This window comes from Corvus hawaiiensis, chromosome 7 (genome assembly GCF_020740725.1).
Source record: "Corvus hawaiiensis isolate bCorHaw1 chromosome 7, bCorHaw1.pri.cur, whole genome shotgun sequence".
Classification (NCBI taxonomy): domain Eukaryota; kingdom Metazoa; phylum Chordata; class Aves; order Passeriformes; family Corvidae; genus Corvus; species Corvus hawaiiensis.
Window position 1 is genome coordinate 19,616,353 of NC_063219.1, and position 25,679 is coordinate 19,642,031.

Consider the following 25,679-nt stretch of genomic DNA (forward strand, 5'->3'; position numbering starts at 1 on the left):
TTTAGATGATAAAAAGGAAAATAATGTTTTCACAATCAACCCAATTATTTAAATACATAAAAATCAACATGGTACCTATGTCTTTTTGAAAATTAAGTAAAGAAAAGGAATCTATATTTTACCACATTGAATTAGCAAGGAAAGAAGATAGATGAAAAGGTGACTTTCACAGAAGTATTGCAGCACATTCTATAGGAGCTTTGGCATACAAAATACCTTAAAATAAATCACTTCCAATAAGCTTCCAATCTAGAAGATGTGCAGACATTACTTGAAAAACATAAAGGCGATGTTTCAACCTGTAAGGTTCACAAACTCAATCTATGTGTTTTTCGAATATTACTTCGTGCACAAGGGGGAGCTCCTGCAACTCTTTATCACAATAAAAACCCAAAGACAATATAGGGAACATAATGGAAATATAGCATGAGAGATTTCAGAAAAGAACAGACATTCTTCACCCAATAGCAAGAATTACTGTATGAATTTGCACAACTTAATCTGCTCTTGTCTTCTGTGTTCAGCATGGATTCCTCAGATTCAAGGAGATGAAAAGCACTTTTCCCCTTACAGGATGTACGCTCTCAATGAAGGAGCAAACTTACATACGTTTTAAACAGTCACTGAGGCGAAGCTGTAAAAAAGAAAGGCAGCATGGTTTTTGAGGTAGGACGTTGTTTTAATGTAGTGTGTCACAGCAAAAATATATTTGAGCAGGTAATCAAAGTCTGTACCATAACAAACACAGATAAGAGGACTTCATTAACACTGCTCAGTCAGTCCCCATTCTTGAAACACTCTGCTTTTGAGCACTTAATTGTTTAGCCTTCTTCTCAAGCAGAATTTTGTGTGGCTTCTTGAGGATGTGGGGGTTCTTTCAGCAAACCGCAATATGGAGATTCCATTATGGAAAAGAACATAAAATTTCAGCTTGGATCATTAGCAGGGTGAGAATTTTTTTACTACCTACTACTTGAATAAATAACTTACAAATCACAAATTTCTCTTCTTCCTGTGTATCATTTCTATGCTTTAAGGCATCCACAGTTTGCAAAGGAGTTTAAGACATTTGCTGATTGCAGAAAATAGCATTCAGCACCACAGTCCATAAGGGAGTGGAGATTCATGCTCTCAATGGGGCTGTCCTCTGTTCTTATTCCTTTGTCTCCACAACTCATTCCTCCAGTACCTCTTCTTTCAAACTATCTTGTATCTCACATTTCCAGAGCAGATGGGCTATTTCTTGTTCCTACCTGGGTACCAGTAAAGGGTGTAAAAGAACAGGGGAGAGAACTCTGGCTTTCAGTCAGTGTCTGGCTTTATATTGTCAAAATATTCCTCTAGCAACTAAAAGAAGCTCTTGAGAGAAACCCCACATGGTTAAACATTGAGACAGGAATGCCCAAGCAGCCCAGGAGCAAAGACAGTGTGGGAATTCTGCACATAAAATGCTCACAGCCTGAGTGCACAGGTTTGTAGTGAAACTGCACCAAGCCTCTGGTGAGCCAGTTTCAGCTGACATTTTTCAATGTTTAACACTGCGGTTATTTTTTAGGGGCTCGCAAATGGTACACTCCTTACTGTATGAACAACCCCCAAAAGTCAAGCTTCTAGTCCAAAGGACAGGATTCCTAGTGTATAACTGGAAAAAGCTATTTAGTATGTGCTATGTATTTTCCTCCAGCTCAATGTCAGACAGGTTTGATCCATTTCAATTTAAAAATCAGCCACGAGCATACTCTCAGCATGGAGAATTCAGTGTAAACAGCGAAAAAGCGGCCAAACTGTAAGGAGAGTGTCCTGTAGTGGGAAGCATCACGCAACCCTGCTGCCAGCTCTGCTGGTAATATATGGAACCAGGACCACTACCTATTCTGTCTGCACGCTGGAACCCGACCTCCCCTGCGTTCTAAGTACTCTACTGTATCTCTTCCAAAAATGTATTTGAAATTATTATTGATTTTGTAATTTTGGCTTTAGGGTTACATTCATCTCTCATATGCAACTCTACCCCATGGGGAATTTTCAAAAACTAGAGTGAGAGAGACCAGTGCACAGATATATTGGTCTGTCCTAGTTTAAAAGACCAACGCTCTGTCATTTTCCCTTACATAAGACAGCATTAAATCGACTTTGTTTCCATTCCCCAAAATACAACTGAGAACAGTAGTATACTCTCTCTCACTATTTTATGCTCAATTTAACTCCTATATTGCATTAAATGATGTGCAATAATGTAACCCGAAATGCAAATGAATTCACATTTGGTAAAAAGAATCTCTTTGTTGCCTTCTCCTAATAGAAATAATTTTTTTGTAGATTTTAATGAACTAGAAAAACCAAACATCCCCATATGGTGAGAAAATTCCAAAGCATGTATTCAAAGAAAAATCTTATGTTACTCATCAAAAACGAATAGATGTGACAGGAGAAAAAAATTAAGCTATGAAGATGAAATTCAAATAATTAGCAATTACGGAAGAACATCTATTACAGTACTTGTAAAAGACTCACCACACGCTAAAAAAAAAAAACATGCATTTCATATTTCCAGAGTGGAATACATGAAATTTCATTTGAAGCAAATTACTTACAGTCATAAACTTCCCTGGAAAATTAAAACAACACATACATACCTTGAAATGAATGCTTCATGATGAGAACTACCGAAGATGTTATCTCTTTCTGTCCTAGAGTGTAATGCCTTCTTACCATATGAAAGATTTTAAGGAACTTCCTCCTAATTTCAGAAGGTTCCCCACTCAGTCTTTTTCTGGACATTACAGAGTAGTCTGTGGGTCTCTTCGAGCTGTATTTGCTGTCTGCCTCACAGATTATTCTGGTCATCTAAAGTAGTCTAAAGATGTCCTGCTAACATTTCCCTTTCCCTGGATGAATGCCCTTCCCTGAAACACCTGCCATTTTGGGAGTCATGCATCACCCTAAAAATAAGCAAAATACGGAAAATCTAGAAATACAGTGCAGTTTTCTGGTATCCTGATTTTTGGTTTTGAAAAGCTGGCAATAACTCTGGGAATTTGGCCCTGGAATTCCAGTAACTCCCTGATGGTTCAAACCAGACTGCAGGGCATGAAGGGCAACAGACATTTTGTGTAAGCACTGTAACAGTTGCACGGTTTGAAACTGCAGGAATGAAGTTTGCAAGCAGTAAACAAAATACTTGGGCATTTATCTCTGCTGCATTTACCTTTCACTGAACATAATTAAAGACAGCTGTGGCCATATGGAGAAAACATAGAACTAGAATTCAAGGATCATTTCTATGCTGTGTAGCTTCTTCTGCCACGTTCGCCAGGTGGTGACAAGTACTTGTCACGTATTTACTCACTCAGCTTCTCTCCAGGGAAATGTGTACAGTGTGGGAGGGAGAAGGGTGTCTGTTTTATACACATCTTGTATAGGAAGATAATATGGTTTGCAAAGGACTCTCTTCTTGTAAAAGTCACTAAACAGTTTGAGCCTGCCCTAGCCAAGTTCTGTCTCCTACCCAAGAAATTATTTTGTGCAGGAAGAGTTCTGTTGCGCTAGAAAAGCCCAGCTATTGGCAAATGTATTAATCATTAAATTTTACTCAGTTTCTAAAATACGTTGTACCTAAGAGTGTTTACCACCCTTAGCTGAGCATCACTTCCCATTACTATCTCACGTCCTATGGCAGACAGATATTTCTACCTTTTTACCTGTTACTTCTATTTGCCTCAGAAAACAGAAAAACATCCTTTAGTTTGAATTCTGCACCTGGTGCTTTCCTTGAGAAGCCAAGCAAGACCCCTGACCTGCCTTAACTCCAAGTGTGCCGCTGAAATGCCAATAACCTAAAGAAGCACTTAGATATAATTCATAACTGTTACGTAAAATGCTTACAGAATCCAAGGTGCTATCTAAGTATCTAAGAATAATTACTCAGTGCATGGAAAAATGTTTATGATCCTACAGGATAAGGTTGTGTCCGGAAGTAGTGTAGCATTAGTGAATAAGACTCTAGGAATAGGAACTGCATAGTGTAACATGTATACATTAAATAAAACCTGAACGTGACAATTAAGAAAGGTCAGTACCCTTGAGGAAGCAGGACAGACAGACAGGGAGAGGTGGAAGTAGTTATTTTTGCATTAAGGAAACACACTAAAATATGCCTTGTCTTCAGCTGCTGTCAAGATACGCTTTTTGTGCAACAAAAATACATTTAACCTTTTAAAGCCATCACACAAATGCATCCAGTTAAACTCCTGTGTCCAGAAAAAAAGGCATTGAAGCATCTGTTTATTCCTGTAACTTTTCTACTCATGCCATACAGAAATTCTAGAAGTTATCAATCTTTGCAGCAACGCCTGACACTATTCCTGCCCACTATTATTCTATATATATACTATATCCCACTATTGAAACTGGCACAGAAATATTCATGAGTTCTTTCATGTGGGCCCTCATCTGGTGAGGCTGAAGGCACAGAACTATTTTACAAAGGAGAACTGGGATGTAAAGCTGCTCTCTGAACATAGGAGAAAATTCACCCTGAGCAAAGGGCCAGAACAATGCCTATGCATCAGTTCAGACTCAGTTAAGCCTTAAAATAGGATTTAATAATGAATTTTATGATCCACTGGTTATCCACTGGTCTCGTCATAGTGCTGCTTTTCTTCCTCACCCTCAGCACTCTTCCAACAAAGGCCAGGAAACCAGACTGTAACACAAACTTCAGCAGCAGTACACTTGGTAATAATCCTGAACCAGCTGCTTTCTTCAGTTAAATGATACAATGTCTAAGGCATTCTTATAATTTGTATACTGTACTCAAGAGCACCAACCATTTGCACTCAGTTACTTTCAATTCAATGCTGCACTTTGGCATTTTTCATAACCTCCCCCTCCAGCAAAAAAAGGGCAAAACTGTGTGTGATTTACCTTATTACAATTTTTAGAAACTTGGCAAAGAGCACTGCTTGACATACTGTCTTTATCTGGCATTCCTAAAAAAAGAATACAGAACATAAATACATACTGTACATTCTTTAAGTGACAGTGAAGATACTTATCAGTAGAATAGGGAATCTGAGGGTTCAGTACTTTGATAACACACACATTAATCTGCAATTTTTAAAGAGCAAAACATTTATTCAGAAAGAAGTTTCCTTAGTAAACACAAAAAAGACAAAAAGCTAATTTGAGTCAATATTTTAAACAGCTTGCTAAGCACAGTACTTTTTCAAAACTTAATACCTGAAGCATGTATACAGGAGTTATTTATGCTTTTTCATTTAACATTACCTGTCTCTCAGTACATGGCAGTAAAATGTGACATTGAGTTTGCACTAATTAGCAATGCTATGCTGTGCTATACCATTATCCTGCAAAGAAAACATACTGAACATGTAACATAGGGGACAAAATTTGCAGATGCAATTGCTAGCCATCAGATATTGCCCTGCTTGGCATCTAGATAATCCCTAGCAAATAAACAGAAGTGTTTTGATTTATGTAAGTGATGAATTCCAAAGGCTGCCCTTGGATTCATGTGTACAGCACTATCCCACAGCTTGACAGGTTCTCATGAGGCAGAGACGTAACCAAAATTATTTAGCTATGTAACAAAGGTTAGAGAGCAGCATGTTTACTGCAAGCTCAAGCACTAACCTAGATTCTACAGCCAGTTGTGTAGCCCATCCTAACTAAAAAAATTGAGACAGTTTGTTATATTTATTTTACTAGCAGGACTCATGGCCATGTTCCATGGAATTCATGTAACACAAGTAGTAAAATGCTATACGACATCATCCACTATGTTTTAGCCAACAGGCAGATTTTTATACAGCTCTGTAAACACTTATATACAGTTTGGAAGGCAGTTAGGCAAGTTCCAAAGTGTTTTCTACTACATGCAGTTAGTTATACTACTGCAGTTGTAATACCAAACTGAATTAAATTTTTAAAGTTCAACACCCAAACCCAGAGAATCTCCATCTCTCCCTCTCTTTCCTTTTCTTGTTTGCTTGCCCACCACCTGATATCTAATTTCTCATACTTACTGTCATTGTTGGAGCCAGTTTCCATAACACCATAAGGAGGAGTGAGAAGTCCAGACATATACTGTCGATATTTCTGAAAGACAGCGATGGCACATTCGGTCAGGTACGGATGTATAAAGCCATTCAAGGGAATATGTGCTATTTACATTTGTGTGTCTCCAGCCTTGTGCTTCTCATGAACACATGAAATATGAGGCAATCAAACGTCTTGACTCTACAAGGTCTGTGTTCTTGACTGGAGCACACACTGCTTTTGTTTCATCCAAAGTTGTGCTAAACCAGTTCCCTCTTTCCTCTTCCCCAAAGCATGACTTTAAGGGTACTAATAAATCAATATTTTACTTAGCTGTGTGATTTCCCACAAAGACTGTTTTAAAGCTCATTTGAAATTACACCACTCATCTGAACTCAAACTAGAAACCTACTTTATTACAGGAATGGAGGCAAGCTAAGGGTTCATAAAAATCACATACAACAACAGTTTTGGTGTCAGATTTGAAATATACAGGATGTTTTGTGAAAACTCTGAACATTGAAATCTAAGACACTAATTTTGGTTTTCAGAAGCTACAAGGCTATGAAACACACAAACCAAACACCTCATATTATGTATATCCTCACACAAAAACTGTATTAGCAGATGAAACTTTGTAACTGTAAAAATAATGTCCCTTATACCACTATAAGCTACATAATTGTAACTGATGTCAGCAACTAGTATTTTTCTTCAGTGAATGCTGATGACACCATCAGTAAGGTTCAAAGCTCTGTCTAAGGCTTAGGAAATTCACAGAAGCTACAAAAATAACACCAAAGGAAAATAATTGTCCTTTTATCAAATACAAATCATTCAATGAATAAGAGACACATTTTTGTTTCCAATCACACTATATTACTGTCATGGTTAAGGATAAACAATTATAACTCCCTTTTGAAACTGCCAGAAAACAAGCTTGTGCAACAGGGATGCTGATGTTCAGCGTAAATAGAATGCGTCATACAGTCCTTCGGGTGTGCAGTGAGCTCAACGTGAACAATCAACCAGCTGAAATTCATGCAGGTTTCAACTAAGCACACATAGTAATTGAGACAGAGAATGTCCCTTATAGTGCAATTTTAATTTAAAAGTTTTATCCTTTGCTCTATGGAGTTTGGGTGTACTCACTTTTAAAACGTTGCCTGCTGAATTTAACAATGCTTGAATTATCCTTTATACATTTCTTTTTCTTGGAAATGGAAATGAAAATATCATAAATTCTAGCACTAAAGACTGAATGTCTTGCACTCTAAATAATAACAAAAGCTACAAAGATTAATCTTAATAATCCAATCCTATTTTTAGACAAGCTATTACATCGTAAAGCTTAGTAACATATTATTTAAATCTCACCCATAATCCAGCTGAATACTCATAGAAGCAAATCTATGCTATATCCCTGGTCAGTCACACAAAACAAATGCCATTTCATTTGAGGATAAAACTCTCCTATTTTCTTTCCCAAACCATTCAGTTTCCTATATTCTGCATCCAGTCCCATGCCTGGAACTCAACCAGAGGAAGAACATAAGAAAGAATTATTTTCTCAGTTCAATTAGTAAATCACACATATAAACTGAGGGAAAAAGTCATTTTGGTTGGCCAAATGAAAAAAAAAAAATGAAAGTGTGTCCCAAGGGGTTGAAATAACATTTTATTCAAACAGTAGATAAATGCTTTGTTCTACCTTCTACTGAGTTTGGTCTTGAAATGTGATTTTTAGATGGAAAATTGCAATGTTTCATTTGGAACAAGATAAAACCAAATTGTATAGATGTTTTTCTCTTCTTCTTCATCATCGTTCAGCTGATATTAATTTCTTCATTTTGTTTTTCCCAAAATAGCATTTTCCCAGAAATACTAGTCCACATTTAAGCCACTTTTATAAGGAACTTCAATTGTGGGAAGAGAGTAATTTTATCTTTTATTCCCTATACCGTGTCCACAGCCATCATATACTGCATGGCCTTTTTTTCTGGTTAATTCTCTAGTATTTTTCCTGATTACTATTCTCATGAGGCAAAACATAGAACACAGCATACAATTTCCAAAAGATATGAGGGCACAGCTTCAGAAAAAACCTACAGGCAGAGTAAGCCAGAATTAGATATACAACTTAACAGGAGGCATCTAATCCCATTCAGGCATACCTCATGCTCAGGACACCAAAGTTCACCAGGAACAAAAGCAGAGACTCCTGATAGATAACACAGGATTTCGGTACCACTCCCAAAGATGTCAGCTCTGTCACGTTCTGCATGAAGGTCCCACTCTGCCCTGGGATAAGTGCACTTATGAGTCTGATACAGCCAACCCTGCGAGCAGTGTTGCCTGTGAAGGAGTTCAAACAGCATTACCAGAAGAGGAATTAATTCAAGGCATGCCCTCAGAAATCTCAGTTGTTCATACTCCTCCAGGGCACCTCTGTATAAATGAAACTTCCTTCTATATCTGGATATCTGAAGGGAGGGCTGATACAACTGCCTACACATGGTCTCTCATGAGGATATCTCAGTGGGTGTGGGCTGACATAAAAGGTATAATTTATGCCTAAACTTGTGTCACCTCATCAGCCAAATTAAATGTCAAGGGAAACTTATTTCAAGGAGTCAGGGAAACACTGTTTGCTGGGAAACCTAAGCATGTGAAGACAGACCTAAGTAATTGCATAAAGATTTGCCAGTATCACATGGAATAATGAAGTTCCAGGCATGAGATCTCTGAAAGCTCAGATATTGAGACCTATCTTGTTACCGTAATGTCTGTAAATGAAAATAAAATTCAGTAAGTTAAATTATACTCATAGGTGGCATTTAAAACCATCCTGAAGATTAACAGACTAGATATTTACAAAAGGCTTTTGCAAAGGTATTCCACAGGTGGTATAAAGCCTGGAAAGGCTTTCCTTATGAGAGATAGCAACAATTATCATTAAATCATCATACGCTTGTTTATTACCAGAAGTCTTCAAGTTTTGTAAATCCAACATGATAGCAGTTTTTAAAGCTACATTCAATGACCTATTCACTCTGCCTTCAGATTTCTACCAATTTATAAACTCTATCATGTAACAGCTTAAATAATAGACAATTCCTGTATCTAATCTGACAGCAAAAGTAATAAAGACAGTATTTTTTTTCCAGTTGCTGACCGCCTCATACTCATGCAGTGGTGAAAATTAACACGTTTTGACCTTTTCAGCTACTGCTATGGCCTAAAGCAAAGACAGCTACTGACAAGGAACAGTTGGGTAGAGGAGAAAAGGAAGAAACAGAATCACACGCTTGCCTTACTGGGAAGGTGTGGGGGAATGGTTTCTAAGGCTACTCATTGTCAGGTTTTTCAGTGTGTTTCTTTGCATGCTCATATTAAGACTTTATTTGTAGTTAGCTGCAGTTTGACTCATAGGTTTTCATGACTATAATAGGTTTTCTTCAACTCTGTGGACATAATTAGATATATTTTTATGTGCTAGTGTTTAGAAAGGCAATTACTGTAATTCTGATGCAAGCTATCTCTAAATTCCTGAGAAATGCTTATAGCATAAACAAAGTATATAAAAGATGTCTTTGATCTTTGTGGTTAGTCCCTTCTCTTCTGCTGCAAGTAGTGAAGAGCTAATACCTGTTCACAAACATTCCAGAATAAGCCAGATACACATAAAGAATATGGATGAGCCTTTGTTGTCCATGTTCATTGTATACCAAAACCTTAGCACTCTAATGGGAAAGACTCAGGACTGATGAAGGGAAGACACGTTGGGTATAAAGACTTGAACACAGGTTCCACACCAAATACTCCCCCAAGGGCAGCAGCTCTGCAGTTGGCCAATAAGGGCTGTGTAATAAGGACCGAGGCAGTGATGGTTTGTAGCACTGGGGACTCAGGCTTCTGATGCTTCCCCACGCCACGGTGAATCTACAGATACTAGGAATCTGTGGCCAGATACCAGGAATTAAGTGTCTTGTAACACCGGAGAAAGTTTTATTGACCTCAAAATGGGCTCGGTTCAATACATGATCTCTCTTTTCCCTTCTCTTTCTCCCCTACTCATAATCTCAATCACTGTCATTTTTCACCATTTCTGAGGCCTCCTGTTCTGCCTACCACTAACTAGCAGCAGAGAAGGTGACAAGGCAAAGCCCGCACTACTTGCAAACTTGGGAGTAACACAAAACAATTAATTTCAGGTGTAGAAGTCCTAAGCCAAACATCAAGGTGACCTTTCCACACGTATTTTTCAAAACCTTGTGTAACAATTTCATCAGATGCTCCTTTTGTGACTATTGCCTGAGTTCTGCAATACTCCTGTACTAGCTGTCAATACTTCTACAATGGTTTCTCTTGGGGAATATATGCTGTAGCTTGACAATGTGAGCCAGCTTCTCTATTTTCTTTTGACAATAAATAATTGATCACTGATGCTCTCAGTACAACTCTGCTCTTCCTCTAAGTTGGCAATGAACCACCTCCCTCATGAGCATTACTCACAAGGGCATGCCACTCCCATGGTGCACTGTTTCTGCTCTTTTCTCCAGAACAATAAGAACAAAAGCCCCTGAAAGAAAGAGCCCATGAAGATTTTTGGACCCTCTTTTCACTCATCAAATCAAATGGAGATTGCTGTCTCAAAATCCAGACTTTTGCCATTAGATGGGTAAAATCTCAGGTCATCTGCCTGCTATCCAAAGTGCCTAATGTTCTTAAGATTTTCACAAAAAAAACCACCCCAGACAAATTATCATATTGTTAGGGATTTTTTATCCCAATCTTGTTACAAAGGGGAAAACAAAGAACACCCTTGCTTTTGCCCAGTAGTATGTTCTGAGACCCATAGCAGACTCGGCCTAATTCTGATTTCAGATACCGTCTTCCTACAATGTTTACAAATTACCAAGTGTATTGCTTCTAAAAAAGCTCAATCAGAAAATTTCCATACAATTCAGGTCAATGTCACAACTGGATATCACAAGAAGGACCTAACCCATGGCTGTTTAACACTAGATAAGAAATCATTGTTTGAAGCTGGTGCTTCACTCTAGAACACCAAGTATCCTGCCTATTGCTAAATGTTTGCCTTTCTCATTAACAGAATATAAACATTTGTTGTCACTTAAAGTATAGGTAAGAGAACAGAATTGATGTATTTCTGAAGGAAAGTATGAAGACATATTAGGAAAATGTAATGCTACAATAGCAAAAACATATTTTGTGGAAAAATAGAAAATAATCCATGTGAAGATCTTACCACAACTTACTGAACAGAAACAGACTGGTTTGTATACGTCAGTCTATCAAGTCATTAAAATGTGACAGACAAGGTCTGAAAAAGCAGAAGTGAAGCACCATTGAGTCATATTCAGATAAAATAAATACAGGAAATGCCTGTACCAAAATTGCTGAATCCTGATCCCAGAACAGGTACAGTTTATGTAACAGCAGACGAATCTGCATCTTTTTCATTTACTTACGTACTTACCATCTTCTGAATGTTTCTGCCTGGCTCTAATCAACTGCGCTTTAGATTTTACTCCATCTCTTTATTTTGGAGGCATGTATTTTTCTGTCACATTCCCACTTAAATCAATTTATCGTGCTTGAAAAGCTCTGTGTGCAGAATCTGCTCTATCACAGAATCCCCTTGATATTTTGTCAAGAAGAAAATAGCACCAAACTCTCTGAAATCACGCCAAATAGCAGACTTGGCTACCAGATAGAAAGCCAAAGATAAGACTGCACTGCAAAAAATCACATCCAAGGAAATTAGAGCATGGGCACTGATTAAGCAAATTACACAGCCTATTCTGCTCCATCTAACTTAAATATAGAAATGCCATCATACAGTTCTCCAATTCTGTCTCCTAGAGAAATCCACTCAGGAAATGCACTTGGGTGGAGACAGGACTTGGCAAGGAGGGGTGGGAAAGATTGCATTTACTTTAAAGAGGACAAAAAAAACATACAAAGAAGAACAAACAATCCATTTGATTTATGTGTTTTCTTTTACTTCAATTGTGTAAACATAGAATAGATAATGCATTTACAGGAAAAAAATACTTAACTGTCTTTAACATGAAGTTTGAGTTGTCAAAAGTGGCTGAAAAAGAGCATTATACATTTTCATATTTACTTTTTCACAGTGGTATCTTTAAAATCAAATGATGATGTCACCAACAGTGCTTCAAACTCAATATAAGATCATAAAAGAAAGCTGTGCTCTCATTCCTTCCTCTTTCATTATCACATGTAGGAGAGAAGCAGCAAATCACACCTTAGCTGGAATTTTCTGAACAATGCAGTGACAGAACAGAACTCATTCTTCTTCAAACTGTTCTGCAACACTAACAGTTGTAAACCTGCATCTTTATTAGCAAAGCCAGCAGATAAATCTCAAAAACAAAGAGCAGAACAACTAAGAAAAGTGTGCTATTTAAACACAATTTTTCTTACCACTACAGCCAACCTTTAAACTTACATTAACAGGACTTAGACCAAGCCAAGTCTGGAATCATCTCTTGGGTCATGCACAAGAGGAAGAACAATTTCCTGAAGCTCAGGCACAAAATACTTCCTTTTACCTTCAGACAGTCATACCTCTTATTTTCACATACACTACTACAATGAGTGGATAAGCACAGGTGTGCTCTTTCAGATGATCTCAGTTTGCAAAACAGGCAATAGGAAACTGAGGCTGGCTTTGTTCAGTTCCTCACCTGGGCAGCTACAGGCTGCCTCCGACAGTATTTCTTCTATATTGTGCGCATCCCTGACTTTTTCCGGAGCAGAGCTTCAGCTGAGACAAAAGGTCATACAAGAGAGGTATTTGTGTTTGCAAAGTGTTTTGACAGAATGGTAAATTCTGTAATTGTGGCAACATAAGTGTCTTGTTTCTGAACAAATATCTAAGCCTGCAAAGCAAGCAAAAAACAAGGATTGTGTGTACTTGGTAAGCTGGAAGTCAGCAAGAATCTCTAAACCAAGTTCCTGTTCCACCCTGAGAGTGCCACCTTGTAAATATGGAAGGCCTGATACATATGACCAAGGTATCTTTGCATGAGTGTTGTGAAACAGACTTCATCTGAAGAAATGGATGTTAAACTAGGTGTGTGCTGCTGTGATAGAGAAAAACTGGAAACCTCCTAGTGCAGGCTGTGCTCTGACAGTGGGCTGAAGTCATATTACTCCGTAGTAAAATTCTGTAAGGCCACCACAAGGTCTCTGCAGTAGTTAAGTCTTAAAAGTAGGTTTTAAGTGCAACTTAAATGACACATTCGCCTTATTATGACACTGTGCACAGCAGTGGCTTTATTCATGGTTATAAACAGTTTCTTTTCTTCCCTCTCATTATATACATATTTAAAAATAGATTTGAAACAAATAAAGAAAAAGCAGACTGCTGAGCTGATCTATAACTCTGGTTTTCATATTTATAACCTCTGAACACAGGAGTCTAGATATTTGTTTTCATCTGGAAGGAAATTCTGGGTTAAATATTAATTCCTCTACAATCAATACAAACCTCTTAAGTATTTCACTGGGGTCAATCTAACACTGTTTTTGCTTCTCACAGAAACAAGCATACATCAACTTCCAATACTCATCTAATATCAAAGGCTTCCTTTTCATGGATAATTCTCCAAAGTGATTGTTTCTATTCAATTGCACATAACAATAACAAGGATATTTAAAAAGTGTAAATACGTAAACATATGATTTCCCTTATAACATTAGCTTTTCATCAATGCTTTTAATATATTATTTTGATTACTGTGTGAGCTGCTTTAAAAGCAGTTTGTTCAGCTCCCTCAGAAACACTGCTGAAAAATCAAAGCAAGTACAATACAAAATAAGAGGGGAAAATGTAAGGACAAAGTAAACAATTATATTTCAGCAAGTATGACTGAACAGTCTATTCCTTCCAGTGGATAGAAAAGAGTGTGTTCTGACAGAAAAATCACTCACAATCAGACTGATATCACTTAACAGGACACCTGGGCCTCCAATTCACCCAGCAGTCTTTGCAATGACACCACTGGAATTACCTCATCAGCATAAACCTCTCATGGGTCAAAGCTGCTCAAATCTGGAGTCCCTTTCATGCACACTGTATTATAGTAAATGATGCGTGTGGTACTTCCCCACAGGAGTTCACAATAATGTTTCAGCTATTTTGTAACACAGTGTTTAGTTACATGGTTTTACATCCACATTTACAGTCCAACATCTCATGGCTCTCGTGTCTGAAGTTCCATATAAAGACCTCTAAACAGTCTGTTAAACATAATCTCTTTTTGTACAACAGCATCTTGTCTGAAGATTCCAAAATGTATTGGATGGGAATGATTGACTTTTATCAAACTGAAACGCAAACATTAGTAACAGTGGTTCAGCTGTGCCATAACGTAAGGATTAGGTAAACTGCATTAACACTCTGCAATGCAACAGCTTTATTCAGATGGGGCAGTTTTCAAGGTTTTTCCTACAGACTGACGTGCACATGCAAGTGACTTTCTCAAATCAAAGACAATTTATTTAGCTGCCAGTCCCTCCCCAAGACTGAAAAAGCCCGCACACAAATGCTGTTCTGCAGCTCTAACCCGGAGTCCTGCTGTGACTGCTTGTCCTACAACCCTTTCCTTAGGTAAAAAAGTGAAGTAACAGTATTCATCTCAGCTTAGCCCTAGAAACATTTTCAAACCTCATGACAAGAGGGGATAGTGAGGAATGGAGGCACACAGGGGTGGGAAAGAAGGAAGAAAGTCCCACTGGAAGTTAAATGTTAGAAAAGAAAGAAAAAATAACAAGAAATAAGAAGGAAAGGAGTGGAAATATTTTAGGGAACAATGGGTGAAGGGCAGGAGGGGAGTGCAATACATAGACTAAATAGACTCCTTCAATCCACTTATCACTAGGAGTGAAGATACTTCAAGGGAGAGGGCACACTATAAAAATTAAAGGACAAAAAAAGAATATGAAGCGGCTTATTGATATGTCTAATAACAAAGTCCCTCCTCTCTCTTTTTGCCACTGAAGAAGCAGTTCACAGAGTGACAGAAACAACTAGGTTGGAAAAGACCTCTGAGATCATCAAGTCCAACCTATGACCTAACACCACCTTGTCAACTAGACCATGGCGCTAAGCACTACATCCAGTCTTTCCTTAAATACCTCCAGGGATGGTGACTCCATCACGTCTCTGGAGAGCCTGTTCCAATGCTCAATCACCTTTTTTGTGAAGAATTTCTTCCTGATTTCCAGCCTAAACCTCCCCTGGTGCAGTTTAAGACTGTGTCCTCTTGTCCTATCTGTTGATGTCTTAGAAACAGGTATACAATTCCACGACAGGCAGAAGCTTGGCTCCTTAAATCCGGCTGGTGTTGAGACAGTTTAGGCTTAAAGACTATGCAGATTGAGATGAACAGCACATAATACAACAAGTCTGTGCAAATTATCCAGTCACAAGCTTAATCTCTATTTTCCATAGTGAGGCATGCTAAATGTTTGCAGTATTTTTCATTACGTGGCTCTGGGATGTAAATTATAAGAAAAATTAGAAGAAAATAGAATATGTGAGTTTTAAAGGATTAGAACAGTATACACTAGGCAGAGTCCAAACTACTCTGTGATTCTGAAGAGTGACTTGGTTAAAGAAATGATGAAACATTCTCACAGATTAATTCAGTTGTGTAAAAAAAACCCCTCCAAATCCTTCTAGTTACCATTTTAAAATCACTCAAATTGTGGATTTTTTCCAATTGAGTTGAGCATCAAGTATATAGACTAGTTTTACTAGTTGACAGCTCAGTGTGGGGAGGAATTTAGTATTAAAAAGCTTTTGTTTTCTATTTATTTCATTTTCTGAATAGGCATTTCCTTCACAATATAATGTATTAACATAAAAAATTGTAAACTTGATTTTCATTCCTCATTATTAGTCTTCATTCTACCTACAATCTGTCATGTTATTTATCATTAAGATTAGAGCAGCATTTGAGATATGCAGTGGGGCACAGTAATGAAAATGCACCGTTGAGTTTCTTAAGCGAAAAAAATCCTAAAGGGATTTTAAGGCTGAACACATTACCAAAAGAGAAAAATGAAACAAAAAGAACATGAGAAAAACGAAGACACAACGTAATGAAAGGTAAACTACAGAACTAAACTGAATAATAATCTTTCTAGAAAAAGAAAGATGGTGAACAGAGGAGAGCATAACATCAGTCTCCTCCTTTGTCAAAAAGAGTCCTGAAATGGGGTCCACCTGTGCTAAGTACTACACACAAAATAAAAGGTCAGATCCTGTCTCTTCCTCCTTCCAAACAGAAACATCTATAGTGCAGTTAGGGGCAGGATGCAAGCAGGCAAGTGACACAGCACAAAAGATGCAGATTGGCACGATTTCACTAAACCCAAGATGAGAATGTTTCACCAGGGATTTTTCTCCACGTAAAGCAAGTATGATTATATTGGAGCATGAGGTAATTGAGAACAAGAAGTTCACAGCTTTGGCATTCATTGTAGGACAGACCTCCAAAGGCTGAAACAAAAATGCCTTAGGAAACACTTTCCCATCTTTCTTTCAAATGGTATTTGCTACAACACTTTTGCAGTGAAGCTGTACCACCAAAAAGGGATGCAACTAATAAAAAAATGGAGCCAACCCTGTCCCAGACAGGGTTGTAACTAGATACAACCAGATTCCAAGAGACCCAGCCTTTAAGTTTATGTAGGACTACACAAATGATGATGATGATGATGATGGAAGACTATAAACAATCAACTATAAGAGAAAGAGAAAGGGGGTTACTGATGACTTTCTAACACACCATTGAACTTAGCCACATACTATGAATGTAACAACACAGCAGTTCTGCGAGGCAGTTTAGGAAGGATACTCCCCAACTTGAGAGGCAATGAGAAAAGCTGATTCTTGCACTAAGACAACTTCTGTCAAAGTGGCTAAAAGACGCTCTTAGTGAAACATCTGTGGCATTTAGGCTGTCATTCTGAAAGACCTGACTTTTAAAAGTATATTCTAAAACTTACATTTGGTTTTAAAAGTTATCTATTTGATAGACAATTCATTAGGAACTGAAATAATTTTCTGAACTTCTGTGTTTCCATTCCACTGCAGCAAACAGCCATTTCTTCTGGGTATCCCCTTACACATGGCTAAAAATAATTTCATTAGCATATTGAAATCTCAACCTAACCACTAGATGGATAGATTTCATTAAGTTAGGGCATGCAGTACCAGATCATCAATTTTGGAAGTAAAACATCTTTCTAGTCCACTGTTTTCAATAACTCACTTTTTAGATACCTTTGTATTTCCTGCTCATACCTTACAGAATCATGTTTCATTTTTTTTATTTAAAGGATGAAAAAACAGTATTAAATACACCAGGCTGTGCTGGGGAGGCCCCACCACCTGCTTCACGTGAGCTCTGGCTGTTCTTGTTCTGAACCAATTGGAAATGATGTATTACAAGGAATAATATTTACACAAAGCAAACACCAGTACTAGATAAATACACTGTTCTTACATGGAGAGCAAACTAAATTGGTTTCCAGTAAAAGAAGAAAAGTAACAGTGCGTGGTATTACTGCACTATGATTTTAAGTAATTTCTGTAGATTAGCATATGAAGACAAATGGATTGTTTAAGACTTATATTGCAGATTTTGAAAATCCAACACACGCAATACAAAACTCTTTGCAAAAAGCCTTGCTAGGAGAATGCAGTAAATAATTGTGAATCTGGCTATGCAGTGGCAGCTGAGAGGAGAAAGCATCTTGTCCACTCATCTTTCTGTCCATTTCTTTAACAGTGCAAAGTTCCTGGCGATTTTCCTAACCTTCTCATCAAAAGCATACCCAAACAAACTTTTTAATTGTTGTTTCTATTATAATTGTGGCCACCACGTGTCAGACCTCCTGTACTTCGTTCTGCTCCCCTGCTTTCATAACAAAATGCAAACTTTGCCTAGCAGGCAATTCCTCCCTGTCCCCCCTTCTTCACAGACTCTTCTGATTTCAGTGGAAAAAAATTAACCAAATTTGAGATAGGGTTCAAACAGGGTCCTAGAAGCTATACAGAAATTAGTGATAGGAGAGAGGTCCCAAATAAAGTGTCGCTACTAAGAGAAAAGAGGGCAGCACTCTTGGACATGCCACTTCACTGGGTAACAGCCAGCTGGCTAATCCTCACAGGTATAACTCCAAACACCACATACACTGTCTTCCATCAAACAGATACATCAGGGAAGTTATGGCAGTATTTGTAGCAGGAAAGAGCAAAAACGAAAACGAAATAAGCTTTTTCACTCCTCCCTCTCACAGAAAAACTTTTTGATCATTTCCACTGGCTGTGATTATATTCTGACTTTATTTTGCAATTTCAGTTCTTATAATTAGCAATTCTTCTAAGTGTTTTCATTAAGACCATGCACAGATGACCTAAAGTTGTAACTTTTCAGTTTTTTGTGGATACTGGTATCGAAAGTGCTGAGCACCCAAAACCAGGCAGCTCTAGCTTGGAATGCACTGCTATTGCCTACTGTTGCAGTGATGGAAAATATACATGAGCATTCTTATGCAGTCCTGATTTTAAAAAAGCAGGTTTTATTGAGAAGTAATCTGATATACTTCATCCTTTTTCTGACAGCAAGAAGAATGATTTTTGTATCAAGTGTACTGCTATACTGGGATGAGACTTTCAGTCCCTCTAGAAGACAAGACGAGGTCACTGGTGATACTAGAGCTAGATGTCTTAACTGAAGGGCTACCTAATTTGCAACATCCTGCACGTCAATCTATTTTTGTAGGGCTCTTTCTCTGTTGTGAAGCAATACAGACAAAGCTTGTTATTGTCACTTTGACACTGTGTATCCACTCACCATTCAAAGAAAGTCTTTATATAGACTATACATTAAAATAAGCTACAGCATGAGTCACACTGCAAGAGTCCATGGTTCTTGAGTATTACGAGGCACCAGAGGAATCAACTGACTTGCATATGAGAACAAGGCCACAAGTGTAACTATAGAACTGCCTTTAAGAAATGTTTTGTTAACAGAGAGAAAAAGCTGCCTTCACATCTAGATCCACTTCACATAATTCTTCTGGTATCTTAAAACTTTGGAACTACATTAGAGACAAGTTTTGCAAATCATATTGTAATAAAAATCAAACACATGGAAAATAAGGCAATAATTTTTTTTTCCATTTAATAGAACTATTTTTTCACGTGCATTAATTTCTGTTTATCTGATCTGTTTTCCTTTGGCAGTACTGAGGGGAATTCAGTGTCAAACAATGAGGAAACTGTACATACATGCCTAACATATTTAACTGGCTAGTTTCCAATTTACAAGTATTTCCCTACATACTGCTAGTTCCTTGTTTAAGGAACATCACAGAATGTAATTTTAGCATTATACTGTCTCTTCAGTTTTATGAACTTCAGACTTTTGTGAAAATCTTGGTATCTTTTAGATGAAACGGGCACTGTTATCTCTGTCTGTTGTACAAGATTATTCCTTGCATATCTCCTATGGAGTTGAAGTTCATGATATTCACCTGTGTCGGAATGAATGCCCAGCTGATATCAATTAACAGTTTCACTGGCTTCAGCAAAGCTGATTTGCATTCGTTGATCTGTTCCAATAGCACTAATGATCATCCATGTTCAGATAAAAAAGACCCATTGTCCACTAGCTAGTACTGAAGACTAAATCTCATGAGATCACTGCCATATTCCCAAGTATGCCATTCAGTCACTATAATTGACATTTGAAACAAAACAGGTACAAACTGGGAAACGTGATGTCCGACTACACTGTAACCTTCAGGAGACTCCTTTTTAATTTCTGCAGTGGGAAATTTCATCTTTGGGAAGGGCGACTTGAATATAGCCTACATTCCAGCCGTGTCCTGGCCCTCTTCTATTCCCAGGCTCTGTTTCAATGCCATACCCAGAGGGAACACGGAAATGGACAGGACTTAAAAAGGCCCCCACCACATCCTTTGTGCTACAGAAGAATCACCTAGCAATTTCAGAAATTGTTTTCACCTCTAAGCTTTAGGAAGTCACAGGTTCCAAAAGTAGTAAACAAGAACTCTATGAAATAGAAATGACATATTGTCTTGTCTTTCTCATGGCAAAATCATAAATCAAAAATTCACATCAGTGGCAACCCATAAGTTTAGCAAACTTGACAGCTACTACAGATCTGATATGATCAGAAAAAGCAGCATGAACAGGCTTGCAGATCTAATGGATGACTACACCGGCCAGTAAGTGTCAGCAATGCTAGCTTTAGATAGAATCCTTCCTGCAAAGAGAAACAGTGGGAAAATCCAGACAAGAAGAAAAAGTGCTAGTGCCTGAATACTTGACAGGGAATTATTTGTCAACGATAGCATGGATAAAATCTGGTCTCTTAAAAAGGAAAATTGCTGCAAGTGTTCAAAGGTGTCTTTATAATAAAGAAGTCAGCAAGAAAGAGCAGATGTAACCTAGATGCCAAGCAAGACCAAGGCTGCCAGCACAGACCTGCTGATTTGCTCTGCCTCAAAACAGAAACTAAGGGTCTGATGCACCTGTGTTACTCCAACTTCAGGCCAGTGTGACTTTTTTTTCAAGAGGTGCAAAACTCAAATGATGCTCATATATCAGATTAGCTACAACAATAGAGATGTAATTCAGGAGACGTTTCCAGAGTATATACAGTAGCAGAAGGATGATGGTGGCCAGTAAAGCTGTTTCAAGCTACCAGAAGATGAAAGCTGAAAGTGACAAGACTTTGTACTCAACTGACACTCTTTGTTGTAGCAGCAGTCCCAGCAGACAATTTCACTGCCTTTTCTCTAACTTTCACAGAGCTATTTTATCTAGTTCTCTTACTACAGCCCTAAACAGTAAAAGGAACAGTAACACCCATGCATACAAAGAACTCCTAAAGTGGCTTTGTCTATAGTAGAAAATGCTACTAAGAGCCTGACCCAAATCATCTCTGAATTTATCAGTATGTTTTAGAAATTTCTGAAAGATAAAAGAGGCATCCCGTTAAAACTACAATTCTCAATGTCACATGTCAGGCTTTGCTTACTAATGAGAATTAGTATGTTTGATGTCTTCCTTTGCTGTTCTCTTCTGATGCCTTGCAGCAGAATGGTCAAACCTCTGCAGCTATGGCATCCAGAGACCAGTTTTGTGGTGGCCCCTTGCCACACATCCCAGGCCATACTCTCTTCCTGCATGGACAGGTGGCAGAGTTCACTGTGCAGACACTGGAACAGCCTGATACTTGCAGCACAAGATACTTGGCTATTAAGCAGCATAGTGGCCAACCAGCTGCTCCCCAGTACCTGACAGGAAAAAACTGTAGGCCAAATAAAAACAACCTGCAGTCCAGGCATGGCCAGATGGGCACTGGGGTTATCCATGACAGGCTCTTCAATTTGATCTCTGTATTTAGTGCATCACCATGCTTGTGAACATAGCCCAGCAGAGTGCTACTGAATTAAGTGCTTAGTATTTGTAAAATGGTTCAAGATACACAGATTAAAGACCACATATACATAATATTATTCTGGCATTGCATTCCTTCAGGAACAGACAAATACCACAGTACGTAATTGGGCTGGTATCTCTTTAAATCCAGATCATTAGAGCTCTCCCAAGATCCCCATCAGTGTACAAAGAACCACTCATTTGATTATTTTACAATACAAAACCCCCTGCATATATCCACAATGATTATGTATTCAGTACAATCCCTTTAATGTCAGTACATTAGATGTGTTTCAGTTGAGATTTTGCATTCATAGTCACATTCAAATGAGTTTTGTCTTGCCTTCTCATCTCCTGTACTTGATCTCTCTCTTTAAATTTGGCATTTCTGGGAACGTCTCCCAGCTAGGTCTTAAAAGTAGATTCTTTTCTCTGCTCAATAAGCAAGAGAACAGTATATAATTTCCTACTTTATGTACAACATCTGGCACTGTAGAAAGAACCACTACAAATCTTACCAAGGCAGCAGAAAAAAATAGCTGAGAATCCTCCTGTACGGAAAACAACTCTACAACACTATAGGCTATAACACCTATTACATATTATATGAAAGGTTAGCAGATCTCCTGGCAGAGCATAGTAAAGTTTGTGGGATTCGATTGCTGTATAGCAACAGAGCACTGAGAGAGAGAGAGGGCCTTTCATCAAACATTAATATGAATCTCAATCTGCTTCTCCCTATATTAAATAAAAAATGTCAAGATAAATCTGGCAGAAGTATATGCTTCCATATGTTAATCTTTTGGGTGATAGTCTACACAAAGCATCTGCAACAAAATAACTTTCCCTATTTAACCAGCAAGCAAGCTGAGGGTACAAAATTTCCCAAAGCACCAGAATGACTTAACCATGCTGCACTTAGAGCAGTAACTCAGGCATTTCAGAAACTACACAGCAATGACATTCAGTGAACCCAGAAACATAATTTAAATATATTTAAGCATTCAGAAACAGTTACCTAAGTGCTGTGCCTCTTAAGAATCCCACTAGAGGCATATGAGAACTTGGGGCTATCATGTGAGGTTAAGATCTATCTTTACCAAGACTCCAACTCCAGTAAGAGGGTTATTAAATGAAGATGGCCCCCTATTCCAACGCAGTCTTAAAACGTAGAACCATGATGGTGAAGTTCACCTTTGCAATGAGAGTACATGGCAAGGGCAAGCAAACGCCAGCTGGGACAGTGCCACAGGAGCGATCTTAGAGTAGCACTAGAAGCTTCATTTAGTTTTCCAAGGTATTTCACTCAGTTCTCCAAGCAGAAAGCAGACTGGTTGATCATGGGCACAGTGAGACAAGAAGAAAACTTGTTTCCCTAATTATACACTGGTAGATAGCCCTTCCTCAGGGACTGTGAAAAACAAAAGTAAGATCAGAAGGTATTCGTCTTCCAGTAATTTTTAACTGCTTAAACTTTCCCTGTTAACAAAGCAATGTTGCTTTCCAAACCTTTTCATAAAATTATAGCTCTTTAGTCATTTGTCAACACTCATCTGTCACATGCTCCTTGAAGATGCAAAGTCTTCAGGAGGAGTCTGGAAAGGAATTATCTGAGATATTGTCAGTGTCTGAAGGCATAACTAATCAGTCCATGGAGCCTTGATAATTGTTAGGTTGTTTTACAGCCCATCTGCAAAAGCACTGCCTAAATAGGAATCAAATACCTACAAAAGCCTGTCCTATGTGTTTGTGGAAATAATAGCCAAAATTAACATGGAATGTTGCCACGCACTTATATAAGGTCATGGCACGATGTGGTTACTTGTCGGTACTGATATTTATTCAAGTGGAATAAAGTGCTATTCATGAGCTAAAAGTCAACCCAATGTTTTATTTAGAATTAAAGTGCTTTTCCCAAAGAGGATGGCTTTTCCAAAGCAGTAAGTGCTGGGCCAGTTCTGTTTCGTTTAATGTCAGTGGCAGCTTCCAAAACAGCAGCCATAATTTCAACCATTATGCTGGGCTGTTCAGGGCAACTCCAGTCTGGTGAGCCAGCACTGTCTCCCCAGGACAGGAGTACAGCTAAGGGTGAGCAAGCTGGCACAAAAACAGGAACTTGAGTGCAAGGGTAACTAGAGATTGACAAGGCTCTCCTGACTATATGGGAAAACCATCAGAAAAAGACTGGTAGGAATTTTAATTACAATTGCATTATACCTAAAAAATTTCTTGTCCAGCAGCATCACAAGGACTGTATATTCATCACAGGCCTCCACTCTGTCCAAATCCAGGACGACATACCTGGAGTAGTAACCAGTAATACTTTGGTTAGACCAATAATTTAATCAACCATGTGCATTTTTTTAAAAAATACATTTTTACTGAGCTATTGCTGTTGTTTCACAACATTACAATTTAAATTGGAAGGGTACATGATACATATAGCTGATATTGAGCACTGGTTGTTAATGTTAAAGAGGTACTATTGCATACGTCTCATTTCCAGGCCATATGACTAACCCTATAAATTTCCAGGCAGACCAGGCCTACAAAGATGGTGACAACCAGTCCATTGTGTTTGGGGCATTGAAACAGTAAGGAGAGGCCAGATTCAAAACACTTCTGTGATGTTTCAAAATCTATCTTGAAAATCAATGAAAAGCCCAGTCCTGGCCCTCCTGTGTCCGTTTAAGAGGTGACAGAAATCCCCAGTATTAGTAAAACCAAAGCTACTGCTTAAAATCAGGAAGTCCTTAGAGAGCAGAGGAATGAACACACTGAAACTTTTATGTTAGCTAGAGAAGTCATTGCAGCTGCACCTTTTTCTAACCTTGCAAATAAAATAAATAAATAAAATTTGTAACAAAACATTTTTTGAAATGTTTTTTCCCCCTAGCACAGTAATTCCTACTTCAACAAACATCTCACATGCTAAGCTTTCATTAGGTACAACTCCATCTAATGTACTTTTCAAGGAGTTCAGGTCAGTAATGGATGTAGTTATTCAATACCACCCTCTTGTAACCCTCTTAGATCCTCTTTCCTCCCTCCTGTAGTCAATCTTCATCAGCATCTAATTACCTATATTCCCAGCTTTAAAACTTTGTAGCAGACACTGATGATATTGAGTGGCAACACACGATCTTAGTCTGTTTACAGATCTCTTTTCTTAGAATTCCCTTTCTGAAGAACCACTGGATTACATCCAAGCCCTTCACACCTTCCCATTCAGCCCATGGCTATTGGCCATAGTTCAACAATACAAAGCATTCAACACAACAATGGCCTATGCCCTGCCAGCCACTGGCTCCCACTCCTGTGCCCAACATGTCACCTTCTTGGCCAGGTCTGTAAAGATTGGGAAGAGGGCCCTTCTGTGAACAGGGATCAGTGAACAGATCTGGGTCTTTTAGAAACTGCCACACAGCCAAGAAAGAACAGCCAGAAAGGGACAAGGCGAGTGTTGAGACAATATCTGTCTCATTTTGGTACCATGAAAAAATATCCACATTTTCCTGCAGTAGACCAGTTAGACATTTACAAAAGTAACCAAAGCATACTACAAACCTCTAAAAAGCAACACAGCATTTGGTTTTGCTTTCCAGTGTTACATAAAGTTGTTTTTACATCTTAGAAATAAAATTTTAGCAGCCTTTCAATGGAAACGAAGATACATATGTATGTACATACTGCATATACTCTACTCCACACTGCATTTCAGAGTATCTCACTGAACTGATTTAATTAACATCAGCCAGAAAAGAAAAATATAACATGAAAGTGATTCAAGATCTGTATGATCTTTCTTCTAATTAATGTCCTCTTTTCCACTGAAAGAAAAGCTCAAATGACAGTTGACTGCCATCTGCCCTGAATTTGCAGGCAATGTCTCATTGTCTCCAACTGTATGAAGATGAATATCCAGATAAATCAATCATTCCCAATTGTCTGTCTTCCAGATCATGGAGCACATTGGGGGGGAAAAAAAAAAAAAAAAAAAAATCACTGACTGCAGTTGCAATCCATAGTCCTTTGCCTGTCTACATTGTTGGGAGAATCCCGGTACAAGAAGTTGGCC

At 38.2% G+C, this 25,679-nt stretch overlaps 1 protein-coding gene across 4 annotated transcripts in view; it reads right to left on the reverse strand.

The window, feature by feature from the left end:
• The window catches only part of RAPGEF4 (Rap guanine nucleotide exchange factor 4), a 157,354-nt gene that overhangs the window by 75,019 nt on the left and 56,656 nt on the right, over positions 1–25,679 (reverse strand). For all 4 annotated transcript variants that reach the window (XM_048310068.1, XM_048310067.1, XM_048310069.1 and 1 more), the window contains 2 exons: positions 6,048–6,120; positions 4,927–4,991 (listed from right to left, as the gene is read on the reverse strand). In XM_048310068.1, the coding sequence (XP_048166025.1) occupies positions 4,927–4,991; positions 6,048–6,120 (138 nt within the window). The remainder of the gene's footprint in view (positions 1–4,926; positions 4,992–6,047; positions 6,121–25,679) is intronic.